The following is a 19,877-nucleotide window of genomic DNA, read 5'->3' as shown; positions in this document are numbered from 1 at the left end:
ACTCTAAAATTAAAATCTATTAACCGAATTATTTTTCCCAGACCTCATCTTTTCTTTTTGCATAATTAAAATAATATGGTATGATGTAGGGAGCAGCTCTAGGGTAAAGCCTCGGTCTGACCTGTGGCAGGGACACAAACAACTCCCAGCCTGGAGGGCAGAGCTCTCCTAGCATAATTAAGCCTGACTTTGTAGCCCTCCCTAATTCCTTCCTAAATAGCTAATGGGCTGTGGAAGGTGCAGCAAGTATTGCCAAAACAAGAACATGTGTATACATGTTAATCTATCCTTGTTTTAATCAGACTATAAAATAACACATCGGCTTGCAGGCTGGGTCTTTTGTGTCCTCATCCAGGCACAGGAGATCTACTGAGCCCCAGCTGTATTCTCTTATCTGTCTTTTCTTCAATCCTTCAGTGCGCCTCCTCAGGTTCACCTTTGGCCGTGCTGGAGCGGCACAGTATGAAATTACTATCTATGGTTAAAACTGGAATATGCAGCTTAAACGTAAAATATTTCTCATATATTCTGACATTGATAATTGTGCTCAGATATTTTAACCACACACTAGAAAAAAGATAAAGGTTTTCAGAAAAAAAAAACATTTAACAAATACAGGGATAACATAAATAATCATTGTAAAAATGTGTATTTTGTATTAGTTATTTCAGAAGTATATGCATAAAAGCAGGTGATAGTGGATTATAAAGATAATAAAAATGTTGTTCCTTTGCTAGCCAACATTTCATTGAATCCTAATTAAGCATGACAAAAATGCAAAGCCCTGGCCAGTTTGGCTCGGTGGATAGAACGTCAGCCTGCGGACTGAGGGGTCCCAGGTTCGATTCCGGTCAAGGGCATGTGCCTTGGTTGCCGGCACATCCCCAGTGTGGTGTGTGCAGGAGGCAGCTGATCAATGTTTCTCTCTCATTGATGTTTCTAGCTCTCTATCCCTCTCCCTTCCTCTCTGTAAAAAAACCAATAAAATATTTTTTAAAAATGCAAAATATATTTTTGATAAAAACTAAACAAAAGGTAGAATTGTGTGAGCAGAGATCTAAAAAGAGCTCTCAGACCCAAAAGTTGAAATCAGACCTGAGTCTGAAAATACCTGTCAACCTTGCAAAGGGCAATGCTGGAATTCCTACCTAAGGTTTGTGTAGATCTATGTTACTTTGCACATATTTTGAAAATTTCAAATTATCAAATAATAATACACGAGAAGCTCTTCAGAAACTAATGAGTTCTATTTTTTATCTTGAATTATTTTTAGTATATCTTCATTTAGAAAAGCCAACATATGTAGTGAAATACATCAAGAAAAACACACAATCTGTTCTTTTCAAGTAAATTTATGGAGAAATCCCTGGCTGTCGATATTAGAGATGATGATGGATATATAAAACAAACAAAAAAAGTAATAAAAAATAAATAGAAATCAAAAGATTATCTAACTCACTAAAATAAATTAGAACATTCCACCTTGCCTTTCTGACCCTCCAATCTTGGAAACACTAACACAGCAATTTTGTTTTCCTAATAAATGTGGTATGATTATGCCAGCTTCTCTAACACATATTAGCTATGACCAAATTTATTGTCATTTTATGTTTTTAAGAACTAAATATAAGCAAATAAAATTTAAAAGCAGTATTTAAAAATGAACATACATTAAAATGAACATATCCAAATTGTTTTAACTAGAGATAGTCTTCATATTTCTATTTAGTTGTTTATTCTACATTTGCCTGCACTTGCAATTAAAAAAAGTTAAAAGGAGTTTTCTCCATTAAAATATATCAGCAAAAGAAATTCAAATTTTTGGATGTGAATAATAATTGCTTTGAAGTCATTAAGTCAGCTATAAATTTCAAATTGTTTGATCTCCATATAATATTAATTCTAAATTTTTATTTGTATTCTGATATTTTTCAATTGCCTACTTATCATTTTTTAAAAATAATTCTTTATTGTTGAAAGTATTATGTATTTCCCCCTTTGTCCCCCATTGACTCCCTGCAGCCCACCTCACCCCCTGCCCCAGGCCCTCACTGCCCCATTGTCTGTGGCTATGGGTCATGCATATATGCATATAAAGTTCTTGGTTGATTACTTCCCACCCACCCATACTTCCCCTCCTTCCCTCCAAGATTCCATACTCTGTTCTATCCTTCCATGTCTCTGGATCCACTCTGTTCATCAGTTTATTTTGTTACTTAGATTCCACATATGAGTGAGATCATGTGATATTTATCTTTCTCTGGCTGACTTATATCACTTAGCATGATACTCTCCACGTCCATCCATGCTGTCTCAAAGGGTAAGAGATTCTTCTATTTTACTACTGCATAGTATTCCATGGTATAAATGTACCACAACTTTTTTATCCACTCATCTATTGATGGGCACTTGGGCTGTTTCCAGATCTTGGCTATTGTAAATTGTGCTGCTATGATCTTAGGGGTACACACATTCTTTCTGATTGGCCTTTTGGTTTTCTTAGTATATATTGCTAGAAGGGGGATCACTGGGTCAAATGGAAGTTCCATATTCATTTTGAATCATGGTTTTAAGAGGAGGAAGAGTGTTTTCATGGAGTCCAACATCTGGAAACTTCACTCTCAGAAAGATCATTAAGCATTCTTAGCCTGAAATCCCCTCTTTGGCATCCAGCTCGCCATTATTTGGCACAATATACTTTTTCAAATTTCTCTCCAATATTAAAACGTGTGAAATCAGCTCTAGTTGGAGCATTTAATTCAAGTTCCACATTTACACTTATGTGCTTTTATCTTATCATTTGCCTTGCTCTTGCCCATTCAATTATATAGATGTTTTCATTCAGACATAATCCATATTGCCCCCCTGTTCTCCACAAGTTCTTTTCTGAATCGTGTAAGGCAAGTTACAAGATTAAATATAATTGAGAAATGCTTTCTTAAACAAAGTAAGCATTATTGTTTTTATTGTAGGATATTCAGAGCCTTTTATATGCTATAAAACAGTGATTTTTCTAAGAGGCAATTGCGATATCCCTTTTTTTAATCACATAGTTTGGGGTGACAGCATTTATTTTTTTAGAGCACTTTACAGAAATCACACTTCCAGAACCTGTGCTGTAGCCCTTTTTGGTCTAAGAAATTTCATTGTCATGTGTGTAATTGAAAAACACATGTATCAGGCACATAAGAACCCACAAAACAGTACTGATATAGGTTCTCAGGCCTCATAATCAAAAAACCTAAGTCAATAAGTCATTTGGTGGAACATCTTTGATAAGCCCTAAAGCCATTCTTAAGTAGATTGAGAACCATGATTTGAAACAATAATTCATTGGGGCTATATTAAATACCAGATATTGCTTAGTACTGAGAAAACAGAGGTAAACAGATATCATTTTTGCCTCAAATATCTCTCCGTGAATACAATAGAAGTGGAGGTAATACAAATGAAAAAATTACAGCATATTATGATAAAACTCTTTTACTATGAAGGCACAAAAAAGGCGATGATAGTTTAGCTAGAAAAGGCACAAAAGAAATCTGTGCTCACTAATAGTTTTTTTAACATATTTTATCTTCACAACTACCTTATGAATTCTTTAATAACAATGACATTTATATCTTTCATATTTTGGAACAAAGTATAACTTAATTAAAGATTATAATGCTGCAACAGGTCTTGAATATCACCTAGCTTAAAGCCTTCATGCTACCACTAAATTGAGACCGTAAAAGAATATTTGTTTTGTCCTAGTCAACTATTATAGTGATACAGTTGGAACAGAACTCAGGTTGCTAGATTTATAGACTAGCTTTTCTCTTTCTTTCCTGAGAGCACTAATTAGAGTCTTAAGCAAATAAGCTTTAGAAACAAATTACTTGGGTTGCAATTCCAGATTTACCCATTACTAGTTATGTGAACCTGGACACTTTAATTAGCCTCCCTTAGCATGGACTTACTCATATGTTTAAAAATGATAATAACTGTTTCTCCTCACAGTACACTGCATGGATTAAATGAGAGAATATAAGGACCAGACTCAGAATACTGGTAAGCATGGACTAAGTGTTCAGCAAATATTAGCTATCATTATTTTATCTGCATTAGATATGCACCATATGCAGTAATGCATTTTTTGGTTTAACAATATACACATAACTAGAGGTCTGGTGCATGGATCCCTGCACATTAAAAGGAAATTAATTAGAAGGTGGCTGGCAGAGTGGGACTGGGAGAGACGGGTCGGATACGCCTTGGAGCCAACCTCCTGTGGTCCCTCCCCGGCCAGCCACACCTGGGCTGGTGCTGGGGCTTGAAGGGTGTCTGCAGAGTGAACAGGGTCCCTCCAGCAGGTGTGGTCCTCAGTCTGGCCTGGGAGGATTGGGCCGAAACTGGCAGTCCAACATCCCCCAAGGAGTCCCAGAGTGTGAGAGGGCACTCTGCAAAGTTGCTGTCGCTGGGCAGCTCCTGTGTTGAGTGTCTGCCCCCTGGTGGTCAGTACACATCATATCTATTGGCTGGTCAGCTGGTCGGCCGATCACTTAGCCTTTTATATATATAGACTAGAGGCCCGGGGCACAAAATTTGTGCACGGGGTGGGGGGGTGGGGTGTCCCTCAGCCGGCCTACAATGACGCCAGCGTCCTGCCCTGGCCACCATCTTTGTCGCACAGTGATGGTTAATTTTCATATTACTCTTTTATTAGATAGGATGGTTACTTGCTAGATCTGGATAGTATGTATGTTATTACATGATTTGTCTGAATTTTATGTGTGTTATTATATTAGTAGTCTACTTACATACTCATCAACCAAAAGACTATTATGAAAACATTCCCATCCACTCAAAAAAAGTATTAGTTTAACTATACTCAGGTATGAATGAGCCTTCATAGACATAGGATTTTTTGTGTCTATCTCCTTATGGGTAGCTAATTTCTGATAGCTAAATTTCATTTTCTTTTCTATAGTTAACCCATCGTTAATATATGTTTGTTTCAAGTTTCTCAGCACCAGACATACTGGTAATTTTAACATCTGAAATGCAACCTCTTAAAAATTACCTACGTACAATATTTGTTGTAAATAATTAAAGCTGAAAATTAAAACTTCAGTGAAAATATCAAAAAGAGAGTTCTAAATTTCAACCAAATATTGTGCAATATTTACCTAAGATTACATCTGAAAAATATGATCCTCAAATAATATCTATTCTGTAAGTTATTACCAAGTGTAAATATACAAAAGAACATCTACTTGTAACTATAACAACAGGTTTCTGTGATTCCTGAGGATGTCTTTTTATAGTTTAATGTAATACTTTAGATTTCTTTAAAATAAATTAGAAATATTCTCTCAATGTTTACTTTTTTATCTGATTTGGGAAATAAATTCAGAGTCGTTTCTTCCAGCTACATTTTTTTCTCATTTTGAATTATAAAATTAAGGCTTTATACTCATTCCTTTTTGTTTTTGCCTAAATATGAAAATAGAGGTTTAAAAACTGGTGGGAAAAAATGAGGATAATTTTTATGTGACTGTTTAATTTCATAAAATATTTCTGTGTTCCCTATAGAAATCTGAAACAATTTTCATTCCTGGTATGTTTTTCATTTCCTCACAACAAAAATTTTCTTATGACACTTTTCTTTGAAACATGCAAGTTATTTATATACCAATATATTGGTTTGTACATACAAGGTATCTATAACCATATGTGCTATGTATGTCCAGTTGCCTATTTATTATTTCCTCCAACAATGAATTTAGCAACCCCTGTGTTAGCTGCAAACTAAAATTAAACCATGGCCGTTATGCTAATGGAAATCTTTCTACATACATAAACATATACACCAATAATAGTCATATGTACACCTGAAACTAATATGGCATATGCCAATTATCCTGCAATAAAAATAAATAAGTAGTGAAAAAAATAAAACAGGTTCTGGAAGGTGGAACCCTGCGAGTTCCCACAGCCTCCCAGGCTCTTGTTTACACACTTCCTCTAAACATATACACCAATAATAGTCATATGTACACCTGAAACTAATATGGCATATGCCAATTATCCTGCAATAAAAATAAATAAGTAGTGAAAAAAATAAAACAGTTGTATAATGTAATGTGTTCAATATATGGTGTCTACTTAAGCACAGTTGGGGGATGTTTCACAGAAGTAGTGATATTGTCTGCTCTTGCTGGAAAAATGGAAAGTTATTTCAACTGGAGAAAAAGAAGGGCATTCTAGAAAGAAAGAATATTTGGAAAGAAAAATAAATAGGTAAGATACTTTAAAAATAAAGCATGATTATAATGATTTAGGCAGTTTTCTTTATTTCCAAAAAACTCTTATTATCTATATTTAAAGTTTTTTAAAAAGGCTAATTGTTAAAATGGAAAAAGGAAAAAAAGTATGTTTTCTTTTTTTTTTATCTCTTGTTTGGATGGCTCTTCAAAAATCATGCTCATGACCCAAGATTATTTTGTTCCTGGAAACTCTAGTGTCATATAATAGAGAAAATATATAAGCAAAGCTTGAAAACAGGTTAAATCCCCACTTGAATATCTCACTACCTAAATAATCCTGAGAAAGTCACTTATGCATTTTGAGGTTGAATGTTCTAACTGTACTCTAAGTATAATAGTAGAAATTATCCTCTTTCTGAGAGACTCTGAGTAAATAGTACAAGCACACAAAATATCAAATGGAGGGATAACTTTCTAATTCATAAAATGCTATAGAAGTGGTAGTAATCTTCATCCTCATTATTATAGTATCAGAACTCCCAATCTCAATAGGTCTACAAACCAATCTGGAGAAATTATTTTTCTAATTACCTGTTTGTCCAAGCCAGAAAGGCTTGCTTATTTTGTTTGTTTGTTTTGTTATTGTTATTTTGATCCTTTATAGCTCTTCCTTACTCTGTAAAGTGAACTGGTATAAAAGTTCCACAATTACTTATAATTATTTCATTCCAAGCATATGAGTTCTTCCCACTGTGCCATAGTCTTGTGTGTGTCTTTGCTTTCCCAGAGAGCTTATTCTTTTTTGCTTGAAATGCCTCCTGCTCTGGAGTGCATCTCATTACCTAATTCTTACTCTACTCGTTTTGTCTATGAAGCTTTCTCTGATCTCAGTTGAGCTAATAACATGTTCTGTTTTCTCTATCTTATAATTATTAGATTGTATTCTAATTACTTACTCATCTGCCTACCCACTGCACAGTAAAATAATTGAAGATAGGTGCCTTTTATCTTTATGCTCCTACTACAGTGCTATATGTACACTAAATGCTAAAGAAATAAGTGTTGAAAAAAAGAATGAGTAGAAAATTTATTTTCTGCAAACTAGGACTATCACATATTCATTTTAATGTCTATCATGAGGATCTTTTGTCATTATAACATGAATTGACATCTTAATCACCCAAAAAGATAAAATTATGCTCAGCAAAGTTTTAACATTATGTTTTCTATTCTACTTTAAAAATATAAATATTTAAAAAATATAAATTAGTGCAAAATATAAATATTGCACTAATGACTTTTATAAATATTGAATGTAAATAATTTTTATTACCCCAAATTTATGATAATTTCGAACATTGATTCACAACGTAAACCAGATAACAAAATTATTAGAATAATTGAATTTTAGTTGAATTTAAATATAACAACCAAGAAGATGGTCTCTACTTGTAGCTCTTTTCTACTCTTAGTCATTACCATATCCAAATTGATTTGTGATAATTGGCATGCTGTTATTAAAAGGTAAAAATGACTACAAACTGCTTCCTATATGTTTAATGCTTCATTAGACTAGTGCCATAATCTTGATCCTCCCTTAAACAAAGCCTTGCCCAATCCCTCACTGAATATCAGGACAGAAATCTCACTTCTCAGGGAAACAGAGATCAGTACTGTTGGCATCTTCAAAACGTATGCAAATAACAATGGTAAATCCGATGTAGAAAGATTCAATTGCACTTTTTATGATATAATCTTAGCATTTCAGCTGCCATTTTTGAAGCAGGATTGCACAATATTGGAGGCATTTATGGCATTTTCACCCTGAAGCGCACCTCATAAAAGTGAAAATCCAGGTTGCCCTACTGTCTCCCTCAGGGGAGCTAGAAAAACAGCATGAACAAAACGGGGTCATTAAATTTTATCTGTTAGAATAGGCGGCTTTCACTGTTTCATAAAAACTTCAAATTTTTGTCTGTTTCTTTGGTTATAATATGGCACATCCATATCAGAAACCAAATATTATCAAAAAAGGAAATCAAGGGAGTCTCTCATAATCTCTACAATAACTTAATATGTCCCTTTTTAAATGGACACTTTTGATGGTTGGGTTTATGTTGATGATAACTTATGACTGTTTTCAGTTTATGAGGTAATAACTTGGATCTGGACAAAATAAAACAAAACTGAATTCAGGTTAGGATGCAGTTTTTGATTTATAAGTAGGAAATTCCACAAGACTATTGTTACCCACAGGTTATGTTTTTTTTTTTTTTTCATTTAGAAAATGAAGCATCTTGAATGGTATAAAATGAGAAGCTAAGCCAGCCATATTAACTTTAAAGAAAGGGACAATAGTTTGGACACAGTAAAATAAATACCTTCTCAGAAAATAAAAAAAAATTAAATTATTTACATTCTTATGAATGAATGATGATGGTAACCAAAATTAGTACATCTAGACGTAATATATTGAAACTCGTGTGGATACAGTCTCTCATGACTCTCAGTTAAAATAGAATTTATACTCTTGAAATTTATGTTGCCATGGTAAAGAAAATATTTTAAAAGGTAACAAAATGGTTACATAATTATATAGTGAAAAGTTAACACTTGCACATTACTTTGGAAATAGAACAATATTTATAGTAGAAGGGCTCTCTATTAGGTACTATTCTTACCCAAAATAATGTTTAAAATTAAGCTGTAAAATATACTATCACATGAATACTCTGCCAATTGCAAATATAAAGCACCAAAACACAGAGTCAATATATTAGCAAAAAGCAAAATTGAATTGTTGCATATGATATGATAAAAGCAATGATTTGGTGAAACATATTTGAAATTAATTTATGTAGCAGAAAATTAACAGCACTATAGTGTACTATTTTAAAACAACAAATTCTTTAAAATTCTTATTTTATAAAGTGTGATGAGTAGGTTGAACTTCTACAGAGATCATTCTGGAGTATGTAATCTCTCTAAATTACAGTGCAAAGAACAATGGAAATATATGCCTTCTCTACTTACCAAAACAACATAATTGAAAGTAAACAGTCATAATCTATGGAACTTTAGCAAACATGCACCAGACAGCTTTGACACCTTAATGTGTATTCATCTCTCATCTGAAATCTCCAGCCTACTGTCCTTGACCATTTTGATGACCTCTTCTCCATTCTCACAATGACATGCAAATGAAACACAGCTCCAATATGAATCTTTCCTGATATTCTCACTGTGCTATTTCTTTTGAATGTATGTAAAATGCACCTTGTTGTTTATTATCCATGGATACTACTTATGTCTCCTGCTCTAAAATGATACAGCAATGTTATCAGCCACATTTGTGACTACCACATAGACACAAAATGTGATCCAAGAATTTGCTCTTCATTTGCCTTTCCTCCAAGACTTAAAGACATTAAAATCAAATAAATCTGTAAGTTTTCTACATTTCCACAATACATTTATTAGTTAGAAAGAATTTTGTTTAGAACTTTAAAATATACTTGCTGTAAAATACCATAACTTTAATTTTTTTATTTCACTACGATATTCATATTTCTATTTTTGGTTCCTCAGTAAAGATTTCTACACATTCACACTTTACATTGGTTTCCATGTTAAAACACACAGGATTTGTCACGTTAAATGTAACCCACAGTCTTAATTCTTAATTTAAGATTTTCAATGTTTGTTACAAACCCAGCTCGTGGATCTAAAGACAGGTCCCTGGGAAACTTCAGCTTTTTGCTAACGAGTATAGTAGGGTATAAGCCATTGACTTTGGATACTTCAATGATCCTTTTCTCTGTGTCGGACCAATAGAGGTTTTTTCCAATCCAATCAACAGCAAGTGCATTGGGGACAGCTGTGTTATGCACTACCTAACAAAATAAGAATTCAAACAGTTAACAGTGTAAATGCCTAGAATAAGAACTGAGCACTGCTTCTTGGTTTTTACAGAGATAATAGAATTCTATTTAAACATTAGAAATAAAATTTACATAGGCATAAAACAGAACAATTTACCCTAATAAAATGACTTGCTCATTTGTGAGAAATTACCTAATATGTAATCAGGCCCCCGGAAATTACATGCGGTTTTAAGACAGAAATGCTCAAATTTAAAAACAGCTGTTGGACAGCTGCATAATTATTAATCACATTTTCATTTTCATTTATTTATACTCTTAAAATTTGGAGCAAAATTCTGTCACAAAGACATACACACACAAAAATTATTGAAATTTATTTTTAACAGACTGTAGGGGAGATATCAATAGCAATTACCATTCCCCCAACTGCTGTTGCCCTATATAAATGCTCTACTATAGGAATGGGAAAAAAATACAAGGGAGAACCCAACATAACCAAAGGGATATTATTCTCATACAACTATTGTGCTTAATTATAACCTATCTCAATATCAAATATAATAAGAATATTGGCTTTTCATATACAAATATGACACATATAAAATAATCCAAAATTCTTAAAATATATGAGCACTGTTTCTGAGTTTTTCGTGCTTTGAGGACTGAATGAAAGAAGCAATTGAAGCATGGGGCTGTTATAGTAATATAGAGACAAAAAAAAACATTGAATTTTTATAGTTATCCTTTCCCAATAACCATAAATAGTAAAGATATAAAGTGACAACATGAACATTTTCAGCATTTAATAATATCAACCTATAATACTGAGTTGTACAATATCTTTTCTTTCTTTCTCCAAAATTCTAAATCGGAAAATTGTCATGTATGACCATTTTAATAAAAATCAGTGAATTATTAATCCCAAAGGAAGAAAGATGCATTTTGTAACCCAATGTTATAACATAATTTAAAGTATTTAAATAATCTTATTTTAAAACCTGAGATAACACAGAAATGGTACCAAATAGCTCATATCTAGAAGGTGACAGGTATTTAATTATGATGCTGACTAATCAGAACATTCATGATTTTATACAAATGCATTCAATTATTCCCATCTATAGTAGGTTAATTTTAATAGTGCTATAATTTTAATCTATAATTTAATTATTAATATTTTTCAATTACAAATACTCTGTCTCAACTTTCTCTTTTATATAAACTAACACAATTGAATCTAAGGCACTAAGCATTCAAGCTAGAACCATCCATCACATTTTCTAGGGTTGTGAATAAGGATCCAAATTTTATTTATTCAATTTGATTTTTACCTTATTTCATGTAATAGCATTATAATGAAATATAAGAATAAAAGGGTCATTTTTTCACATTTAAACTATGTATTAATTTACATTATAAAATGTGAAATGCAAACCAATCTAATATATTCTATGAGTTGTACCATTACCATCAAATAACATTTTCTATTTAATTCAACCACGCTAATAAAATATCCAACAATTCCATTGCTGTAATATTTAGGTACCTTAATATCACTTCCATTTAAACACATTCTATTTATGCGGCTGCCATTGGGTCGGCTGGAATCAATCCAGTAGATGAATTCTTCTCTGTAATCAAAGTCTACAGCAATAACATTGTTTAATCCCTAAAAAATAAAAAGGAATAGTTAAGTAGAAATTATTTTAAAATGTTTTGGGAGTTTGTAAGAGTCTCTATCTCCTTTTAAATACTTATAGCTATTACAATAGTGGCATTTGTGATCAAATCTTTTTAAAAGCATCATATGTTTAGATTTTCCCTGCATTATAAACTTAAGATGTTGCATAAGTTATTTGAAAATGTTTTACAAGCAGGCCACAACAATTTCAGCATTTTTATGGATAATGGTGTAATCAAATAGCCAGTAAAGGAGGTGTGGACAACAACTTGCTTTTGGAGAGATAAAGTGAAAGACTCTCACTGTAGGTTAATATTAAATATACATTTGATGTCATTATTATCATCTGTTCTACAGAGTAACTAGAAAAGAGCACACATTTAAATGGGAAAAACTAAAGATCACTGATGTTTTATGATGATCCCTGGATAGACATCTGATTAAAGTCAGAAAAGACAATTTGGAAATTTTATTATTTACAAAAGCTTTTGTCTCAACTGGATAAATACACTTTTCCCCCCTCCCCCCTTTTTTGCTTCCAGTGGTCCCTTAGGCAACACAGTTCCATGATAGAATTTAAAGTTATAACCTTAGGAGAGTATTTGACCAAAGAGGAAGAGGAGAGTCAATATCTTTTTGTCCCAGGTGGTGAGGAAAAGCCTCATTTCAGACTCATGGTTATGCAGTTTTTAGCAGGGAACAAAACTAGATAGGAATTCAGCCGATGGGTTTGAGATGTCTCAGATCGTTGGTTTAGTAGTTCTGCTGTTTGACTGATTTTGTGGAGGATTGTGCACCAGCATCTGGGAGTCTTCTGAGATGTTAGATTGTTCAAATGACTGTTTAGGGATTCATTTAATTCTGGTCTATTGTTAGGGCTTATAGATTTACTACCTCAGTGGACCAATAAAACTTAGGTCAGAATTTCAATAGTGCTAACTCATTTTAATGCTTGAATAGTTTATTAATATATAAATCCTTATGGATCAAAAAAATAATTCAATACAGCAGACACTTGGCAAAGCCCTGAGAGATCTTTACTATACCTTTATAGCTGATGTAAGTTGCTTATATCAATACTAGAGGCCCGGTGCATGAAATTCATGCAGGGGGGTGGTGTTCCTCAGCCCAGCCTGCATCCTCTCCATTCTGGGACCCCTCGGGGAATGTCAAACTTTGGGGGATGTCTGACTGCCGGTTTAGGCCCGATCCCGGGCCTAAACCGGCAGTCGGACATCCATCTCACAATCTGGGACTGCTGGCTCCCAACCACCTGCCTGCTTGCCTGCCTGATTGCCCCCTAAATGCTCCCCTACCGGCCTGATTGACGCCTAACTGCTCCTCTGCCAGCCTAATTGCCCCCAACTGCCCTCCCCTGCCAGCCTGATCACCCCCAACTGCCCTCCCCTGCTGGCCTGATTGCCCACAACTGCCCTAACCTGTCGGCTTGATCACCTGCAACTGTCCTCCCCTGCTGGCCATCTTGTGGTGGCCATCTTGTGATGATGTGGGGGCGGCTATCTTGTGATGACATGAGGGCGTCGCATGAGGGCCACCTAGGCTTTTATTAGTATAGATTTACCCTAAAGTTGTAGTTAAGTATTAAATTATTTTAAGAATCATTTATTAGTAGGTTTAGTTTTATAGTTAAGGATTAGATTTTCAGGAAGATAAGTCCTTTTGTTTGCCTTGGTTTGGTTTGGAGAAGGAAGGATGGTATTTACCACATGTGAATTGTTTCATTATGTATTCTCAAAATTTGCAATTTGATAATAAGAATGACACTGTATTAGATTTATATGCTTTTTGAGAAACAGGCAAAGGCTAAATTATTACTGTTCAGATTTTAGTTCTCTCAGACCATTTCCAAGACTAAGGATAGCCCGTGTATAGAAGCAATTTAGAGAAGGTTTTGGCAAATACTGATTTTTTTTCTTCTCTCAGCGGGGCTGTATTCTAGTAGTGACGGTGTTAAGATCATAAGTTCAAATCAGATGCTTTTATTTGGCTTAACATGAGCAAAATCTTTTTCTTCAGCTCCAGATTATAAAGGTAAACGGAAATAGCCTAACCCCACAGAATTGCATGCATTGCTCATAAACAAGAGACACAAGGAAGTAAACATGACTCAGTGTAAATGCCTCACTATGCCCAGATAAGTATATGCAAGTGTACTTCTTACTGACGTTACTAATCAAAGTAATGACTATAAGTGCTAAAAGAAAAACTAAAATAATATTCTAGTCACAGATTCAAAACATTCACCAAAAAATGTATTCATAAGCTAAAAACTGGACTTCTTAACTAAATGTACTTAAGTGTACACATCGAGAACATTGCCTCTGCAGAATCAATGAGTGTTCTAAAGTATACATTGAATATATTCCAAGTTCTGTAGAGGATTTAAAATATTCATTACAGTTCTCACTGTTGTCGCTCAGTGGATAGAGTGTCAACACTCAGATTGAGGGTCACAGGTTCAATTCCTGGTCAAGGGCATGTACCTGGGTTGCAGGTTTCATCACAGGCCCTGGTTGGGGTGGATGCAGGAGGTAACCAATCAATGTGTCTCTCTCACACCGATTTCTCTCTCTCTATCTCTCCCTCCCTCTCCCTCCTCCTCCTCCTCCTCCTCCTCCTTCCTCCCACTCTCTCTAAAAGTCAATGGGAAAAAATATCCTCAGGTGAGGGTTAACAAACAAAAAGATAATCATAACAATAGTAGTCTACAATATTTCTTACGTTCAAATGATTTTTTCACCAGATAAATAAGGTAAATGTGTTAAGGTTCCATGATAGGCTTGCAATTCAAATAGCAATGGATAAATTACAGCTTTATAAAAAAAAAAAAAAAAGGTTGAAACTTGTCTCTAACTTTAGCAAAAATTTACCCACTATCCCCATTCATGCAAAATCATTCTCCTTTCTTTACAATAATCAATTTATATAATAAATATCAAATTCCAAATTTAGCAAACCCGCTATGATAAATTAAAGCTGTAAACACAAAGAAATTGAAGCTCCTAATTCTGACATATATATCTAGCCAAACTTGTCATTGTTCTACTGCTTTACAAGTCATCCACACAGAAACAGTGCAATGATCTCTTTGTAGAATCATATGTAAGGTATGGTCAAAATAATGTCTAAAAATCAGAGTAATCCCAGTGGCTTTGGAGCTGAAAATTGGTTTCACCAAAATTCTATTTGCTTCTTTCATTTCTGTAGCTAAATACTTATATCCTTTGGTTCAAGATGATTAATTTAAGAAATTATGTTTTGTTTCTCTATTCAATTTTACTGGAATAAAAGGCACTGTTAAAATTGAATTGGATAACATATCAAAAAGCTACTTGATTAATTTTCATTTCTTTAATCCATGTTATTAAAGTAGATTTTCTAAATGTAGTGTATGAATATAAGTTATAGCTGGCTTAGCTATAACTATGTTTTAGACTACATAGGCTGAAAATTTTTTTTACCAGTTGTTATAATTTTATGTTACAACATTTCTTGATATTGTTACTGATAACAGTGTATAAAATTCAAGATGTTAGGGTAAATCATTTTCCCTAATCACCTACACAAAACATTCCCAAATAATTAAAGCAAAGATGGTGTCTTTCATTTATTTTTACTGAGTTAAATATGGAGAGATAATTACTTTTGTTTTCTTCCCAAGTCTGTATATGTAGACAATACTACAACATTTCTTGATATTGTTACTGATAACAGTGTATAAAATTCAAGATGTTAGGGTAAATCATTTTCCCTAATCACCTACACAAAACATTCCCAAATAATTAAAGCAAAGATGGTGTCTTTCATTTATTTTTACTGAGTTAAATATGGAGAGATAATTACTTTTGTTTTCTTCCCAAGTCTGTATATGTAGACAAACTCTGAGATGGAAAAATGGTTTTCTACTGCCTAGAACTTCTTGAGTATTTCTACAATGCTATGACAAAGTTATGGTGAAAACATCATCCCTAACAGAAATGATGTATTCAAACTGATGGCTGTCAAAACTAGAAGTAAGACTTACCTTTAGTTTGGGGGTCTCTATTTCCTTGTTCAATGGTCACCATTAACAAATGCTTTCCAAAAGCACAGGTGTTTAGAGTCCTCATGAACTTCCTCATTGTCCTCACTCCCTTTTCATTTTCATAAGTAAACTACCTGAGCCCAACTGGCATGGCTCAGTGGTTGAACATTGACTTATGAACCAGGAGGTCATGGTTCGGTTCCTAGTCAGGGCACATGCCCCTGTTACGGGCTCAATCCCCAGTAAGTGTCATGCAGGAGGCAGCAGATCAACGACTTTTGGTCACCATTGATGTTTCCATCTCTCTCTCCCTTTCCCTTCCTCTCTAAAATCAATAAAAATATATTTTAAAAGAAAAGAAAGCTATATGAAATTCATCTCCACTTAGGTACTAGTGATTGGCAATAGTTTAAAATTATGCCACCAGGAAAAAAACACACAAAAAAACTGCTATCTGAAAGTGCATTAAAGTGGTTTGGTTATATGAAATAGACTTAAATCATGCATAGCAAAAGTAATTTTGCTCCATTAAGAGCAACCTCTGATAACATACTAGCTATAAAAAACAACAAAAGAGATATCAATAGAAATATCCTGAGCCACAGGGTTGGAAAATGAAGCAAGGAGCACCATTGAAATTGTTATGGGTCTTTCATTGAGCTTGCTATATTAGTTAAATTTGTGGTTCAGCTGAGCTTATAAATAGAGTATCCTAATAAGAGGACTTTCTAAAATAGCACAGTCTAAAACAAAGACATGCTAAAAAAACAACAACAACACATACACATGTGACTACATGGATGGATTTTAAGAATATCATGCTAAATGAAATAAATCAGACAGAAAAAGTAAAAAAATAAAAACATGATTTCATTCATATCTATACTAATAAAAGGGTAATATGCTAATTAGACTGGGAGGCCAGACATCTTCCAGACAACCCACTTCCTTCTGGACAAAGCCAAGGTGATGGGGGCCGAGGCAGAGGTGGTTAGGGGTGATCGGGCCAGCAGGGGAGGGCAATTGGGGGCCATGAGGCCGGTAGGGGAGTGGTCAAGTAGCGATCAAGCTGGTAGGCAGGCTAGTGATTAGGAGCCAGCGGTCCCAGATAGGAGAGGGTACAGGCTGGGCTGAGGGACCCCCCACCCCCATGTACTAATTTCATGCACTGGGCCTCTAGTGTGTATATAAAACGGAAAGTAACAAATGAACAAACAAGAAAAACAAACAAAAACTCATAGATACAGATAACAGCATGGTGTTATGAGAGGGAAGTGGGTGGAGGAGGAGTAAAGGGTAAAGGGGATCAAATACACTGAATGGCCAGATTATAATGACCGGCCAGATTATTCTGACCACCCCATCAGTACTTCATTGGGCCACCTTTTGCCTTCAATACTGCGGCGATTCTTCTTGGCATTGACTCCATGAGATGTTGAAAGGTGATGCGAGGAATCTGACACCATGCCTGATGAATAGCACTGTCCAGTTCTGTGAGATTTGATGGTTGTGGAACCAGCTGCCTGATGGCTCTTTTAACTTCGTCCCACAAATGCTCAATTGGATTGAGATCTGGTGATTGTGGGGGCCACCTAAGCAAGGTAAAGTCTCCCTCATGTTCTTGAAACCACTCCTGCACAATACGAGCACCGTGGCATGGCGCATTGTCTTGTTGGAAGAAGCCATCTCCATTGGGATATGCCATCAACATGACAGGATGAACTTGATCAGCAACAATACTTAGGTATGTTGTGCTATTCAGACGTTTATAATGGTCTGGCCCTCTAGCAACTTCAGCACGAAATTACAGCTAATTTGCCTACAGATGTCAGGTGGTCATAATAATCTGGCCACTAAGTATATATGGTGATGGAAGGGGAATTGACTTTTGGTGGTGAACACACAATGCAGTATACAGCTGATGCATCATATAATTGCACACTTGAAAACTATATACATTACTAACCAATAAATTTAATTTAAAAATAAATAAATTAACTCTTTAAAGGCAAAAAAGAACCCCCCCGCCCCACAAACACACACACCATAAAAACAATAAACGATATAGTATAAAGAAAAGAAACATATCCCTTTTCCAGAGATCATACAAGGAATTAATGACTGGCACACTTGACTTGGAAGGTAAAGGGAGGACATAGAGATTTACTCCTAGAGAAAGATAATTTTCAATATTCTGTACCTTTGCTATAAGCTTAAAATTAGTCTACACAGAACCATGGCTTTCCCTCAAGGAGGTTGCCCTATACCAGTGCCATTTCTCCTAATTCCAGTTCCTCCCATTATAGCTTTTTTCTCATTCCCATCTGTCTTCTGCTGAGATTACAGTGTGACATAAGCCAACTTGCCTGACTTTTCACCCCGTTAGTATCTGCCCTGCCTACCTACAAGGGTTCTTATTGTAAGGATGAATTTAGGTACATGAAAGTGTGTTGCAAATGCATGGTATACATTTAGATATTATTTTTAACATCTTTAAATCTTTAATTCTCATGTTAAAGAGAACACTTTATGTTGTTCAAATGAATATTAGTTGAGGAAAAACACATTAAAAAAAAAGTTAAATAATATAGAACATCATTTGGCCAGCAAAAACCTTTCCATTTTAAGAGTTCTATCTACTTGAACTTTTTTCTAGGAATATTCATTAAAGAGATAGTTGTCTGGCCCTGGCTGGTGTGGCTCAGTTGGTTGAGCATCATCCCGTGCTTCGAGAGGTCGCTAGTTCTATCCCAGTCAGGGCACACACCCAGGTTGGGGTGTGTGAATTTCTCTCTCTCTCTAAAATAAATAAATATATCTATATATCTATATCTATCTATCTATAGATAAAATAAAATAAATCAATGCAAACATATTTTTTAAAAAAGAGATAATTGTCTGACTCATATATTTTAAGTAGCTTTCTATTTAGCTTTTTAAAAAACATGAAAATTATTTTATATTTTATTCAATCTCCTTAGGGATCAGAATTAGGGAGAGGGACAGTGTGATCTGATGGATGTTGGTGGCTTTTCCAAACTCAAGAGAAAGAGTCTAAACCTCACAGACACCTGTGAATGAGGCAGGAATACTGGTACTGTGGCAAGCACATGGTCAGTTTGAGTACTCCATGGATTTAGAAAGCATGGGCTGTATGTCAAAGTGGCAGCTACTGAACAGGCTGGATGGAGACCATTCAGGTATGTGAGCCTAGTAAGGGTACACCGTCTTTTTTTCTTTACTATTTTTAATGGGTAGCTAGACATCTGGATTTTCAAGATAATTTTTTTTTCAATCTGTGACTTAGAGGAAAGGTGGAAAATCCAACTATGTCATGAAGAGTCAATATTACAGTTGCTACTGAGAGATTACACTTAAAATAAGACTAAATCATTAAGCAAAATGAGTGAAACTCTAACAATAGTAATGAAGAAATCCATATGTTAGGTGGGAAAAAATAATTCTAAGTAAATGTTTTTGTGTTGCTGAAAAATTACCATATGAATGGCTTTTTTGCCTATGCCTAATGCTGGCATAAATATACTATAAGAACAAGAAATATCCTTATTTTTGGCAACTTATTCTAGACAGTGCTTTCACATATGCATGCCATTATTATCCAGTTTGGAGCAATGAGATCTTTGTAGCACAACAGATACAAGCTAAATAATTCCAAAGAAGCTATTTCTTCTGACAATTAAAAGTATGCTATAACTAACTATATGTGATTCCTCTAGTCTATGTAGTAGTCATTCTAGTTTTAATCATTTCATTTTATGCTATTTCCACTGCAGACTGGGATGGAAACAATTTGACAAGAGAACGTCATGGCATTCTATCTTGTCATAAAATGGAAATTATATCTTTTCATATCAAGTAACATATGTAAATATACTTTGACAATAGAACTCAAACATCAAAACAGATTCCCTTGGGTCTTGGGATGGGTTGGGAGATAAAGAGGGTAAGACTGAAAACTTGTGCCTCACAACCTTTTAACTAAGTGACAATCGCAC

The 19,877-nt window shown here is 34.5% G+C and overlaps 1 protein-coding gene across 1 annotated transcript in view; it reads right to left on the bottom strand.

Annotated features, from left to right (window-relative positions):
* The window catches only part of LRP1B (low density lipoprotein receptor-related protein 1B), a 1,756,854-nt gene that overhangs the window by 229,226 nt on the left and 1,507,751 nt on the right, over window positions 1–19,877 (bottom strand). Inside the window, exons 58-59 of the mRNA XM_014548045.1 lie at window positions 11,682–11,804; window positions 9,963–10,144 (exon numbers count right to left, since the gene is read on the bottom strand). Of these exons, the coding sequence (XP_014403531.1) occupies window positions 9,963–10,144; window positions 11,682–11,804 (305 nt within the window). The remainder of the gene's footprint in view (window positions 1–9,962; window positions 10,145–11,681; window positions 11,805–19,877) is intronic.

This window comes from Myotis brandtii, unplaced genomic scaffold, assembly GCF_000412655.1.
Source record: "Myotis brandtii unplaced genomic scaffold, ASM41265v1 scaffold493, whole genome shotgun sequence".
NCBI classification, from domain to species: Eukaryota; Metazoa; Chordata; class Mammalia; order Chiroptera; family Vespertilionidae; genus Myotis; species Myotis brandtii.
The sequence above is the reverse complement of the archived record's forward strand: the minus strand, read 5'-3'. Positions and strand labels throughout refer to the sequence as shown.